Below are 13,866 nucleotides of genomic sequence, written 5' to 3'. Positions count from 1 at the left end.
CTAGCAGGAATGTACCACAAACCAATGCGCTTTTAGATATGATATTTTTAAAAACTGTACCCATATTATGTATTTCTTACTTATAAAATATAAGCTACAGACATACTCCAAATGATTTATTTACAATTTTGCTTCGTAAAAATAATAAAGATATAAATAAAACTATGTACTGTACCCCCCCTCAGGATGTCGCCATGGTTCCGTCTGGTGGTAGAGACGGCGATCCGCAGTCAGTAAACGACACATTCGTGTCAGTTAAGAACAAACGGTAAAACCAACGCAGCAACGATCAGTCAAGGAAACTTTTTAAAGTGTTTATATAACTTCAAAAAATTAAGCACTGTCCCAAACACACCTAGGAGATGTATGTAAGCACGGGAAGTAATGTTTATGGTTTATGGGTTTTACGTGAGAACTAACACGAATTCCAAATAAAGATCAGGGCTGTATTTCCTAAATACGTAATTGATTTAGGGTTATTGTTGTTTTACCATGAATTAATACATGATTATAAATATATGCCGTGCATGATATAAATATGATAGCAATATTAAAGCATTTCTGTTGGCAGATATTTTTTTTTTTAGCGTAACGCCCATTTCAAGTCATGTGTGCTACATCGACCAATGGGAGGTGGACAGTGAATTTAAAAACGATCCGCGGTAGCAGCTGGACAAGTTTTCGTACCAAAACAAGTTTGTGATCTGGGAGCAGCTAGCGGCGACTATCACAGAGGACTGAGGTAATGTTGGTGTTAACGGTCTGTTAAAGCAAATGTTGACTTTATTAGCAGCGACGGTAAGTTTATTAAATGGCGAAGACGCTTTGTCAATGACGTGAGCTAGCGTGCTAGCTAGTTAGCTCACTAAAGCAACATTTTGATTCTGTATCTCCCTTTTGCTTTAAGACTACCTCAAAATCAACCTTTTCTGTTCAGCAGAAGTTTTATTCGTTATGGTGGAAGTGTTTTGCTTAACTGTACTAAACTTACTACTATGTGTTGCTGTTTGGCATCCAATAAAATCAGTTTGTACTCGTATGTATTTGCATAAACTGGAGACAGGGATTCACTCATTTCCTTAATGAGTTTAGCTGTGATTGAACACTACATCTAGTGTTAATCGATGCTATATTATTTCTACTTTATCAAAAAAATTCTTTTTTTTTTCTCCTTTAAAAAAAGAAAAGCCGCTAGGAGGCAGCACTATTTATTTTGATTGGAAAAATGATTTGAGTTTGGTTTTTTTAATCATATGGTTAAAAGGGTCCGCCGGAGCTATGCAGTTACTTGAAATTTAATGTAAATAACAAATTGTCCCAAAGTGTTTTGTTTTCTCTTTGTGCTGCTCCCTTTTAAAGACCACCACAACAATCTCAGTATCCCTGTCATGCTCCTCTGTCAAACCAACCCTCTGCATGTATCCAAACCACTCTATTGTTCCATCTGAGCTGTCCCTCTGATATACTCATTTGGTCCTGTCCATCCAGATCACTTCCAGTGGGGGGGAAGAAAATAACCCTGACAACTCCTTTGCTAACATGTCCAAACTGTACATCACAGCAGGCCTCACTGTTTTCATTACACTGAGATAAAATAAATTGACTAGTTTTACCAATTTGTTTTGGTCTTTTCTTTCAGTTCTTTACTTTCCAAATTCATTCTATTTTGCAGACTTTTATTTGTTTTGGTTTGAATTATAATTGCATTAGAAACCATCTGCTGCAACTTGTTGGAAGTTTAGAGGGACCTGAATGAATCTGATGTATGTTTCAGAACCTCAGGGTCACCTCAACTCTAACTATAAGCTTTAGAAAAAGGATTTACACCTGTTGTCAGTTTCCAGACCCCAAAGTAGAAGCTGGTTCAGTACGAGCAGGCTGAAGGCACTGCCTCCCATTCTACTTCTGGAAGCTCTAGGAACTGAAATTAAGCCTGCACTCTGAGAGCGAAGTGCTTTGTTGAAATATGGTGGTAAGAGGTCTTTAAGGTATGAGTAGAAGCATATGTTTGCTGCAACAATGCTGTAGCCTGTAATGCTGCCAAACTTGCCATTAGTTCCAGCACTGTATTCATAAAAGGGTACTGAACTTAAAGCAGTTGGCTATCAGGAGTTGATGCTCACACAACTCTTTACTTGGGAAAGTCCCATTCACACACATACAGATGCTGATTGTATTCAGTTTAGTACTATATGACAAAAGCAAGAAAAGGGCTAGCCTGTTAAGAGGCACTCTTTGCTGTAATGTATTAAACGCTGCTATAGAAATTCTCTCCCTATATAAAGCGTTGCAGTAGCCAGTGTCTTCTTGTTTTCAGATGGCCAATATAATCTTTGCAGAGCGGGAAAATGCAGGTCTCCATGCACCTACACAGAAAATGAGGCAGCGGCTTCAGTCTGCTCCAGGTATGAAAATTATGTCTTTGGTCAACTTTCTTTTTTTCTTCTCTTGAAACGCTGATAACGTTTGCATAGGTGCCACGTTAACTTTTTTGTCCCTGCATTCAGAGAAACTAGTCAAATCTCCTACAAAAACATTCAGCACCCCCTTGCCATCTGGACGTAAGGCTTTTGGCTGCCTTAACGTAAAAGTCTCAACCCCTGCCATCAGCAAACAAGAGAAGAAACTCCTAAAACAGGTTGGCCTATATAATAATTCAAGTATACACTAAATGCTTGGCTGTATTCTGACTTATTTGATTTTTCTCTGCCACAGCCACCAGTTTGCCTTGAGGAAACCAAAGTCAAAAATGCACCTCAAGCCAATGTGGAGTATCCAGAAACTGAGAAGTTGTTCTCTTATGACCCACTAGGTAACTGATGCTATAAGTTGTAATTGTTAAGTTCTGCTTGTTGGGTTTTTTTTTTTTGTTTTGTTTTTGTTTTTTTTTAAAAGGGCAAAAACAGTAAGGCAGAATTTGGAAAGTTGTTGCATATTTGACCCGTCAATTTAAAACTCCATTTAAAATGCCGCTGCACTGTAGCACAAGTTTATGCTTTCATTTGAAGCTTATTTTTGATTTGGTCAAGTAATTGGAAGGTTTGCCTCAAACTTGTGAAATCAAAATATGATTCAGGTGTACTTGAATAAGGCCATGATGTGGCTTTTAAAAATGTTTTTAAAATTTTTAAAAATAATTTAAAATTATTTTTTTAATGAAGGTTTTACGCTTTTTTTTTTTTTTTTTTTTTTTTTTTTTTTTTTTTCTTCTCTCCCCACCAAGACCAAAGAAAGAAGCAGTTGATTGAGGCAATTCTAGTAGTGAAAACACAACATGTATTCATGAATTGACAACATGTATACAAATGTGGGTGAGACATATACAGGGCTCTAGAGTGCAACCAATTTGGTCGCACATGCATCCTAATTTCTCAATGGTGCAACTTTTAAAAAAAAAAAAAAAAAAAGTTGAGTAGCCTAGGCCCAGTAGAAGTGGATGTAGCTGTGGGCAACGAGGGGAAAAAATTGAAAAGAACGATTGATAACTTTCATGTCTAACACTAGTCCAGAGACGGCATCAGATAATTAGCCACATACGATCAACTGAGCCAGAGCCCACTGATGGTAAAATGAGGAAAGTGTATACATTTCAAAGCTGGCAACATGATCCAGTGCATTTACTGTCGTGAGTGTGGAAAGACCATGGCTGGCAATACTGCATTTGGAGTTGACCATCTGAGGGGCATGTGACTGCAATGGAAGATAGTCCATAATATATCAAGCTGTCCAGTTTGAAGCCTTTGAGGCACTTTTTAATTTAGATTTTCTTTTTATTTAAAATACCTTGACGTTTTAAGTTTAAATTTCAGCTCAGTGAAGCACTTTAAGCACAAGCACTTTCTCAGTAACTTATCTATCTTGTAGAACTGTGTTCCAAATAAAGAACTTTGTGTTGACAAGATTGATTTGTAAATTATTAACTAACAATCTTGTCTGTATGGACAACAATTTAATAAAAAAAAAAAACAAATTTTGGGTAGATTTCAACCACTTGTCCCATTTTGTGATATAAGTATTAGCTTGCAACCTTAACAAAAGGTAACATTTTTCAATTTTATGAATCTCCTCAACATCCTTTCCTTGTTTTCTATTTACATTTCCAGAGTACTTGAGGTATGACGTACCTGAAGACTTGATTCCTCTAAGTAAACTTGCCTTACCTGGACTCGCCTGTTTCTCACAAGTACCTGATATGTGTGAGGATGACTTTGAAGAGCTGGCACCACTCCCAAACCCACCAGCTGTGATTTTGAAACATTCAGGTATCAACTTTTGGTCAGGGGCAACGAACCCTATTTCAAGCACCTGGTTTAATTCAAAGAACCACTGCAGTGTTTAAAAATAAACATGCATTACTATGGGAACTCAAGTTTATGGTGATTTTAAAAATCAGAATATTGCTGCACTGCAACAAAGCAGCTTTGTAAGGTTTAGTTCACCTAAATGAGTCATTCTCTTCTACATAGAATCCTAGCTTCCTTTATTTATTTTAGATAAGTCTGCTGGCTGCAGAGCAACTGATTTTGCAGGGAAAGATAAAACTAAAGTGGGGGGGGAGATTAAGCGCACAGTACAGGTGTGAGAGAAGCACGGCACAATAGCGCATTAAACCCTGGATGTGTTAAGCACTTCTGGTCAGTAATCCCTGATTTGGTCTACTGCAGGAAATCTGTCATAACTTGCGACATAACCGGAAACGCCTTTCAACCATACACCGTAGCCTTCAACATAATTTGGTCATTGCAGGTTAGGTCAGCCTGAGGTGTAGTTGCATTTCTCGGGAGGTGTACATCAGGTTATGTGAAAGGCTATGATGTAGGCTTAAAAGTGGTTTGTGGTCAAATCATAAGTAACAACGTGGATTTCCTGCAGTAGTCTAAATCGGACAAGACTGAAATGACTGCTTTATTACAGCCAGGAAGGAAAGGTGAGAATAATAAATGCCAGTTAAGATAAACAGTATCACGGCTGTCTTTAAGGCATGGCAGAATTTAACAGACTGTAACTGTTTTTTATTAAATTAATGTTTAGATATGCACAAGATGGGTCTCTGTGGCAGCTCTGGTGTTGAACAGTCTGAAAAGATGAATGGAAGTAAGAACTGAATTTGATTAAAATTAGGTGTCCTTTTCTTAGGATCACTGTTTGTAGAACAATGAAATGGTTTTTAGCCAAAGGGAAACCGGTAACTGAGAAATAAATTTTAATCCTAAGAACCTGTGACAAATGCAGATTCTTATCAGAGGTCTAAGGTGTCTTCCAGGAATGGTGATGTCTTTCCAGAGAATTTGCTACAGACCTAACCTGCTCTACAGCACAAGTTACCATGGTGACATAACACAAAACTTGGGGTTAACCCTGAAGTTTCCTGTATAAGCTCAAATCATGCCTTAGGGAACAGGGCTGGGCTCTGTGTGTAGTACAAGGGCCCAACGAGGAAAGAAATGTGGCTGTACAGTTCATTTTCACTTCACATAATGCTGGAGATGCATTGGTTGCTTTTACACTTGAATACATTTTGCCTGTCTTGCCTGTGCAAAATTGATGACTTGAACCAAATACCAGCCTCAGACATAAACGCTACTGTCAGCAGGGTCAGTATTGCCCAACATATAATTAGGGCAATGATATTAGTGCATTCCTAAGCTATGATTCAGGAGCCTTTGGGAAATATGACTAATACATTTTTCTTCAGTGTCACCCCTGGTCTCTCTTGTCCGTCACTCTAAAACAAACAGGGTTTTCCCAGAGATTTCTTCCTGGAAAGCAGTTTAATTCCTATCAGCCCCAAATCGTCTCATGTTGGTTCTGTCTTGCAGTATGGCGTACCCTGTGATGGCTGCTAACTGCAAGAGTAAAAACAAATTTTAATTCTGTTCCATCGTAGCAGATTAAATCTTCCCAACTCTGACAAGTGCACCTAATGTCAAGAAATCTCACCTCAAAAATGGTTAAAACTACACACAAGCACAAAAGTGACAGCTGCCACTATAAACAGACTCTGGAATGAGACATTACAAACATGGCATTTTTATGTGGCCCTCAATTTGACACTCTACTTTCTCAACCTCTGCTCTAATGGATTAGATGTACAATTTAGGACTTTGGGATTTATAAATGGTATGCAGCCCTCAAATAAAACCACTGTTATCAAGCAACTGTAATTGTATCCTTTGCCTCTGAAGCGCAAGTTGGAATCTCCTGGTATAATTAACTACAGGTATCATTAACCTTCTGTATGATTAAATTCCCTGTATCTCTCTTCAGATTGCAGTGTGGAGCTGGATGCCTTTCTTCAGACTCTCGAGGAGCTAACAGTGGAGCTTCCTCCAGAACCTGATACTGATTAAAGTTGTTTTTTGTCTGCTTTTAATTGAAATAAAGTTTTTTTTTTCAATCGTGCATGCTGTGTTTTTTATGTGCTGGAGCTCCACTTTAATTGGTGACTGGCCATGAAAGTATCAGGAAAGTATGCCCTATATTACTTCCTGCTTTTAAAGTCCATCAGTGGTCATGTGAGGGTTTCCCGCTATTGGGAGATGAGTGGACTTTGTCTCGGTTCCTCTTGCAAGACGAAGAATAATCTGCGTCACGTGTAGCTTTTTGGGGGATGAACAGTTAAAATTACTCGTGACGTGTTACGTGATTTTTAGATCACCTACTGGGTGGCACACCTGAAGAGTCGGTGTGCGGTTTGAGTGCAGAACAGGTAAGTGGCAGCCGTTTTAGACGGAAACTTAAGCGTAGGTTTGGCTTATTAACATGGCAAAATGAGGAACTTCTGTGTTCGCCAATAACCGCGTTAGCTGAAATGTTTTTAAAGAGCTTTTTCCTCCCTTACACAGGGGACCGAGTCCAGTCAAGTGGAGGAAATGGTTTCATGTTTATAATTTGACATATCTTCGGGTGTTGTCTAAATAAAAAGGAAGTAGCCTTGAGCTCTGCAGAAGAATTCAGACGACATGCTTGGGCGCAGCTCGGATGAAGCTGTGTCTGAACCAGCTGTCAGCAATACCGACGCCCACGGCGGCAGGGGGTCTAAAAAGGGCACCGTTGTGGAGCGAGTGTCCAGATACGGCATGCAGGTCATGCCCATGCCAGTGCCCGGCGGTTTCCAGCGTAGGACGAGGCTGCAGAGGCAGCAAGAAGTCTGTGACAGCGCCGCTCCGGAGAGGGAGTCGATCACACCCGCTATGCGTAAAAAGTACCTGAAGGAGCTGCTTCTGGGGAACTCGTCCAACAGCGGGTTTAGCAGCGTGCTGTCCTCGCAGAACTACAGCCGCTCCGGCGAGGAGGACACGGATTGGGCTTTGTATCCGATGGAGCACGCGTGGATGCTCTCAGCGGTGGAGGGCAGCTATGAAATCATCATGGATTTTATCTCAGAGGACCCCCAGCTATTAACCAGGAGGGATTTCATCAGCGGCTACTCGGTCCTGCATTGGCTGGCCAAGAGGGGACAGGACGAGACTCTGATCAAACTTTTGCGCTACGCACAAAGCGAGGGCATCCCCGTGAACGTGAACCTGAAGGGCAGCGGTGGGCTCACGCCTCTGCACCTCGCCAGCATGCACAGTCAGTACATGGTCATCAAGCTGCTGGTCGGAGCTTTCAATGCCAACGTGGACGCAATGGACTACAACGGAAAGAGGCCCTGGCAGTATCTGAGGGAAAACGCCCCGCCGGAGATGAAGGAGCTGCTGGGGGCCTGGGATGAAGAGCACAGCTGGGGATGCACGCAGAACGTCAACAAGAACGGCAACAACAACTGCGCTGGCGCAGTGAACTTGACCGCATGTGAAGAGGACGATGTTGTGGAGGCAGAGGAAGTGAAGCACTTTGACCGGACTAAGAGGAGAAGCGGCTGGAGGTTTGGATCTCTAAAAAAGCTGCTGCCCTCCTTTCCTCCTTTACTTGGAAGCAAAACATGAGTGGGGAGATGACACATACTTTCCAGTATGTGCATCATCACTCCCCTATTTTTATGTTAGTTTCAGAAGGGGTCGCGAAGACAATGAAAGGCTAGTTTTTAGGCAATGTTGACTATTCAAGCGGTAAAGATCAAGCTAAATGTTAAGGCAGCAAGAATGTGCAGTTTTTCCAAGTATGCTTTCCAGAATCAAAATACCCATTTATATTGGTGGATGTGCTTCACTCATCCAAGACAAGCAGTGTTTACATGATGATGACTGATTTCTAAACACATTTCAGTAAAATAGCCAAACTTGATAAGTTAAAGTTCCACACAGACTTTAAAGTGTTATTTTGTCTTTCATAACCTGCTTTTAATGGACTTTTTCTGCTTCTTGCCCAGACTCATTTACGCTACTTGTGTCAACTCCAATATTAGTAATTGGCTGTGTAGGAGCTTTCCCTGCAGTGTACGAGCTCTGGAATCATTTTTTCTAGTTTATCCTGCTGCTCATTGAGGCTTCCTTTAATACCTCTGGTATTTAGTCCAAAGACTACAAAGTCAGAAGTCAAATTCACACTAAACAGCAAGTGAACAGTTTTCCATGAAACTGTGATTCAGAAGTGTTAGCTGTGTGGTCAAACACAAACCCCTTTCAGTCCCAGTGCTTCTTTCCGAAGAGCTTTGTCAGCATGGCAGCTCCTACATATTTGATTTTCCTGAGAAAAGTAAACACTTTGCGGCAGAGAAAAAGACGCCACTCAAGCATTTCACGTTTGATCAATGATCTTTTATTGTCAAACATGAGTATAACCAGAGTATCTGTACAAAATGATTCCTGCTCCAGATAACATGGCTTGTCCCCTGCAGTCAGCCCAGCAGCTGGAGTTCCTGGCGTATGTTGTGATGCTGGGATCCACAGAGCCTCATGTTTACAGGCCAAGCTTGGTCCTCCTCCAGTGTCTCCTCTTGGAGTTGTACCTAAAATGAAAGAACAAAAAATAAACCCGTCAGGAGGAAAACACTGAGATTCTGATGTTGGCAAATTATTAAACTGTCAAGCTGTCAAACCCTGAGTGGAAAGAATTAAAATCTCTCTGTACAAAAACATAAAAGGCTAATATTATCTCTGTTGCTGATCGTTTTGCTTGGTTTCAAACTGCAAATAAACTGAATTTTTTGGGGGAGCTTATTATAGCAGGAAAAACAAACACCAGTGTAGCTAATAAATGTGATTTTAGTACAACCTGCCACTGTGGAACACTTAATGGATTACTAAATTCACCTAACCATGTGCTCTTCCTAATAAATGTATGCATTTAAAGAGATTTAGTTTGGTAAGTTCCTTTGAAATGGTCTGTGTCAGTTCATTTATGTGTGTGCAAATTGAGGGTATGCAAGTTTTCACAAAAGTCAAACTCACAGACAGTATAAAATGTGGAAAAATGCTTCAGGTACTGAAAAGTGAAGCAAAGTACCTTAACCTGCAATCCTTTAAATGACCACAAGGGGAGTACTTTTCTGGTCACAAGAAGACTTTTAGTCTTCTTCAAACTTGAGACAAATGTCTGTGACCTCAGTAAAGCCTTGCAAGATTACGTTTTGGGCTCAACAACCAGTTTCAGATCACATTAAAAGTTTATTATTTGTGGTGTTCTTTTTTTTTTTTTTTTTTTTTTTACAAGTCAAAGGAGGATCATCCAATGTTCATTGAGTAAGGATTAGTCCATCACAAATCATTGGGTAATGAGAACATAGTCGCCCATGGTGTCAGATCTCTTGCATCACATGAGCTTTCAAAACACCAAGATGGTTTTACAACAATTTAAGTGGTCAAAACCATGTAAATAGTAGCTTTAACAGTCTCTATTGAGTGGTGAGAGCTTCCTTAATAATGCTCCACACCAAAGAAATATTCAAATGAATTGTTGGTTCACGGGTTCAGAGTATGCAAAGTTGTTTGATGTGCGTCTAGTTTCAGATTCTCCAGCACAGCACGTACATTGTGTACTGTTCAGTGTGATAAATATTATAAATCAATACAAAGCCCTATAGTGATTTAGTGAATTTAAATTCCCCTTTGAAGAGATAATTAGAAATAATGTCACTTTTTACAGGCACTAAATCACTGCAGTATTCATGGCAATCATGGCATCCACAGAGTTTATACAAGATGACGGAGCCAAAGAACAGCAGATCGGTCATTAGTGTTCGGCTACAGAGTTTCCTCATCACCGGCACAGCAAGTGAGAGAACAAGCTCTGCAGCAGAAACATGCTCTCAGCAGGGTTAATGACAGCACTCCACTGTAACTAAGTGCTGCAATTGCAGACCTGCTTTACATGAGATGATGTTCCTCCCTGCAATTACACTCAGGTGCGTCAGCACTTCCTGATAACACGTGCAGCTCAGCAATGAAACTGAATGTTGACAGCCCATTTAAACAGACACTCAGCTTCACTAAGATTTGAGCCATCTGTGAACCACCTAATCGCAACGTTGACATCACAAAAACCTGAAATTATGGAGTTCTTTCCTAATTAATCTATCCTCCCTGCAGTACTCTTAACAACCCGCACGGTGGAATTACTGATTTACACCTTTAAGGAAATTTCATAAGCACAAATATTTTCGACACCAAATTTACAAGTTAAATTCAAAACCACTGCAACAAGGGGGAAAGAGGCTTAAAGGCATCACCGATGATATACACTGTGCTAGAAATATTAGGAATACAGTAGGGCTGTGCGATATGACCAAAATCTCATATCCCGATATAAGACATCTATCGTCCCGATATCGATATAAATCACGAAAATTTAACATTTTCTGTAAATTTTGTGAATCTCGGGCAGCTCGACTTGCGTGAAGTGTTTCCAGCTGGGCGTCGTGTACCTGGAGTCGAGTGTTTTAACCAATGCATGAAACGATACATTTTTTAGACATAAGTTGTAATGGCCGCCGTTTCTTTGTGAGTATTTATTACACGGTGTGCTGCGGGGAAAAGCCTGTTCTAACGTTTGACTCTAAGGTTTATTGTTTAGCACCCGACGGCTCTTTTTTGCTTCTCATCTGTAAATACTCTGCATACTCTTCGGTTTATTTTGAAAAGTCTCAACAGGATCTTGAGCTTTATTGTGAAAGGTTTATGTGGAAAATAAACAAGCGGACACGCGATGGTTTTACCATCGTTGTTGCTAACGACAACGCATAAAAACAGTCGCTTGTCCGTCCGTAGTGTGGTTATATTAAATATAAGAGAAAGAGAGAACTTTAAGAAATTAATATAGCCACTACAGTGACCATCAAAACGATGAAAAAATATTGCTGTAAACAGTTTATTTTGTGACACCACAAAACAAACGTTAGAGTAAAATGAAACGATAGATGTTTTTATATTGTCATCCGATATATATCATTATATCGAACAGCCCTAGAATACAGTGTGATATCAAAGTTCACCAACAACATCAGCTACATCACTTACTGCTGCACCAGCTACAGCAGCCTCAACGGGATCATTATAACCTTCAAAGATACATTCGTTTTACAATGGCTGCAATATGCATTAAAATGCTACAATAAAATTAATCTAGCATTGAACGGGACTTAAGTGAATTATCGTTATTTATTTATTTACAGAATATTAAATATATTCATACACTTGTACTTTTTCCACAGCAAAACTAAATGATTTATTTAAAGTTTATTATTAACTAGAAACCTTCTCTCCTTAAACGGCAATGAGGCCGCACTTCATGCAAGAGTATTCAAATCTCTCCTCTCCCCTTGCCTGCCTTATGACTGGATTACAGAGAACTGATGAATTCACAAATGGAAAATAAAGGAAGCAGGGATGTGCAGAACACAACAATCAAATGATTACATTGACTGACAAAGCTGTTGATGTGGACAGCAAGGAGTCCTAAAAAAGGTATAAAACCTAAAAAGTGATTGGCCCTTTTCCCATTAGTACCTACCTACTCTGATCAGGGTGACTCGTTTTCCATTACAGCGCCACCTAATATGTGTGGGGTTGTTCGCTTTTTCAGATCGCTTGGACCCTGGCGAAGTACGTATTGAAAAAGTACCTGCTATCAGGTACTATGACCCAATGGAAAACCCTGAAAACCAGCTGACCGGAATAGGTTCTAATGGAACTGATGTTACTTAAACGTTCTTTCAATCTGGTCTGACTGATTCCTGATTGGGAACAAATAAGCATGTTTATGGGTGAGAAGGATGAGGCAGAGGGGAGACATGATGAAAATAAATATACTAATCTTAAATGGTAATATGCAGCTTGAAAGAATGTTTGAAACTAGACACTTTGCAGCATTTGAAAAAAAAACAATCATCTTTCCCTTTTCTGTCTTGTTCTCATCAGCCTGCAGCACTGAACAGAGGTGGATTACATGACTACAATAACGTGTACAAATGTGGGAACCCGTCAGCTCTCGGCCTTACAAGATGCACAGGGCAGGTAAAATCAGTTATGGTAAGCTCACCTGATCTTGTTGCCGGTCTTCATTCTGATCCACTGAGGAATCGGCCTGTTCTGTTTCTGCTTCTTGGCGAGGAAGCGCTTGATTCTGAAAGTCTTGTGGGACGACTGGAAGACGTAAAAGACACCGTATTAGCACAATCATTAAAAGCACCAAGTCTACACATCTTTAACCAAATGCTTCTGGTTTAAAACTGATTTTTTTAAAGCTTTCAGTGCTAAAATGAACAAGCTGGCCGCTAGCATGCGCAGAACCACCGTACCTGCTAGCATCACTGAGCACTTTTAATATGCTCCATCTCATTTTTTTCGTATAACATACACATTGTTATCGTGCCAATAACTTTAGATTTAAATGCTTAAGGTTTCGGGGAACTTTAATAAGCCCTGCCAGCTAGGATGTTTGTAGATTTTCTATTTACCATTTTGTCCACAGTCCTTTCCCCACTATGGCGGTGGTCGAAAAGAACGAGAGAAGTGACGCCACGGCTTTTTGACCAATAAGCATCCAAAAAACTGTTCCACGTCCTACAAACAGCGACACCTATATGTCATTAGAGGAAGTACATGTTATAGTTTTAACGGTTTGCCTTTCATTCAAGAGATAGTTAACACAGAGCCGGAGCCTTGAACTAAAAAACAGGATAACTGACTTCAGGGTTGTTGTTTTTTTAGTTTTACCCGGTAGTCACTTCACACCAATATGGTCACAATAACTGAAAGATTTCTAGGTTTTTCAGAGCATGGTGCTCAAAGACTTTAGATGCTTTAGATTCTAAAGCATCTAAAGTCTTTGAGAATTGATCAAGAAACACAAAATCACAGGAGTTAATTTATTTCTGATATACTTTCCAGTTTTTACCCTTTTTTTTCCTATAAAATCTCAATATATGATTATAAAGCAGAGTACCTGCTTTAAAATTCTAAAGTGTAGGTTTTAGTCATTACTTGACCTTCTTCTTCTTCTTCTTCTTCTTCTTTCACATGGTCTCTTTAGGGGTTGCCATAGTAGCTCATCTGCCTCCGTCTCATCTTATTCCTAGCATACTCCCCAGCAGGCCAAACCTCCTCAGAAACTGAACTTCTAACAAGAATACACTGGAATCCATCCTGATAAATGGTGAACCAGCGTGGTATGCCATCTGCACTCCTGAAAGATCTTCACCAAGTGGTGAAAATGGCAAAGCACATTGTTGAGATGAAGCTCCCACATCTGGACTCAATCTGTGCCATCATCATGGAGAGAAAAGGCAAGCAGACAGTATCACTACGGACAGTACACACCCCATTCTGTGGTTGAATCCCTGCCACCTGGCCAGCTCTTCAGAAAGATCATTCACTCACTACATCCACAAATCTTGTCTGTGGTCTTCCATGTTTCCTTCTGCCTGGCACCTCCACATTCAAGATTCCATGCCCAGTATATCCACTATCCCTCCTCTGCACATGT

At 40.1% G+C, this 13,866-nt stretch overlaps 3 protein-coding genes and 1 non-coding gene across 5 annotated transcripts; 2 read left to right on the top strand and 2 right to left on the bottom strand.

Moving 5' to 3' along the window:
* Positions 1–621: 621 nt before the first annotated feature.
* pttg1 (PTTG1 regulator of sister chromatid separation, securin) lies at positions 622–6,407 on the top strand. 2 transcript variants are annotated; one of them, XM_084951285.1, is made up of 7 exons: positions 622–742; positions 2,318–2,405; positions 2,508–2,638; positions 2,716–2,812; positions 4,104–4,262; positions 5,032–5,094; positions 6,268–6,407. In XM_084951285.1, the coding sequence occupies exons 2-7, from the start codon at positions 2,318–2,320 to the stop codon at positions 6,348–6,350; spliced, it is 621 nt and encodes a 206-aa protein (XP_084807411.1). In that variant the 5' UTR covers positions 622–742; the 3' UTR covers positions 6,351–6,407. The 2 variants fall into 2 exon arrangements, with proteins under 2 accessions (XP_084807411.1, XP_084807418.1); XM_084951292.1 differs by lacking the exon at positions 5,032–5,094 and having other exon boundaries at positions 623–742; positions 6,268–6,398.
* Positions 6,408–6,515: 108 nt separating this feature from the next.
* On the top strand, positions 6,516–9,236 carry sowahd (sosondowah ankyrin repeat domain family d). Its single transcript, XM_084951273.1, has 2 exons — positions 6,516–6,709; positions 6,846–9,236. The coding sequence occupies exon 2, from the start codon at positions 6,963–6,965 to the stop codon at positions 7,929–7,931; it is 969 nt and encodes a 322-aa protein (XP_084807399.1). The 5' UTR covers positions 6,516–6,709; positions 6,846–6,962; the 3' UTR covers positions 7,932–9,236.
* rpl39 (ribosomal protein L39) lies at positions 8,681–12,931 on the bottom strand. Its single transcript, XM_084951316.1, has 3 exons — positions 12,839–12,931; positions 12,421–12,524; positions 8,681–8,893 (listed from the first exon to the last, which is right to left on the bottom strand). The coding sequence occupies exons 1-3, from the start codon at positions 12,839–12,841 to the stop codon at positions 8,845–8,847; spliced, it is 156 nt and encodes a 51-aa protein (XP_084807442.1). The 5' UTR covers positions 12,842–12,931; the 3' UTR covers positions 8,681–8,844.
* LOC146392638 (small nucleolar RNA SNORA69) lies at positions 10,118–10,252 on the bottom strand. The gene has a single exon (XR_014797253.1). It is a non-coding gene; the product is annotated as a small nucleolar RNA SNORA69 (small nucleolar RNA).
* Positions 12,932–13,866: the final 935 nt, after the last annotated feature.

This window comes from Perissodus microlepis, chromosome 2 (assembly GCF_051167445.1).
Source record: "Perissodus microlepis isolate ML-2025 ecotype Zambia chromosome 2, ASM5116744v1, whole genome shotgun sequence".
In the NCBI taxonomy this organism is placed as follows: Eukaryota; Metazoa; Chordata; class Actinopteri; order Cichliformes; family Cichlidae; genus Perissodus; species Perissodus microlepis.
The sequence above is the reverse complement of the archived record's forward strand: the minus strand, read 5'-3'. Positions and strand labels throughout refer to the sequence as shown.

Bases quoted from the DNA above. Each gene is read 5' to 3' on its own strand.
- pttg1 (XM_084951285.1), top strand. From the start codon at position 2,318: ATGGCCAATATAATCTTTGCAGAGCGGGAAAATGCAGGTCTCCATGCA. The intron at 2,639-2,715 runs GTTGGCCTATAT...TCTCTGCCACAG, and splicing joins AGAAGAAACTCCTAAAACAG to CCACCAGTTTGCCTTGAGGA. The intron at 4,263-5,031 runs GTATCAACTTTT...ATTAATGTTTAG, and splicing joins TGTGATTTTGAAACATTCAG to ATATGCACAAGATGGGTCTC.
- rpl39 (XM_084951316.1), bottom strand. The intron at 8,894-12,420 runs GTGAGCTTACCA...CTTTCATTTTAG, and splicing joins AAGACCGGCAACAAGATCAG to GTACAACTCCAAGAGGAGAC.
- sowahd (XM_084951273.1), top strand. From the start codon at position 6,963: ATGCTTGGGCGCAGCTCGGATGAAGCTGTGTCTGAACCAGCTGTCAGC.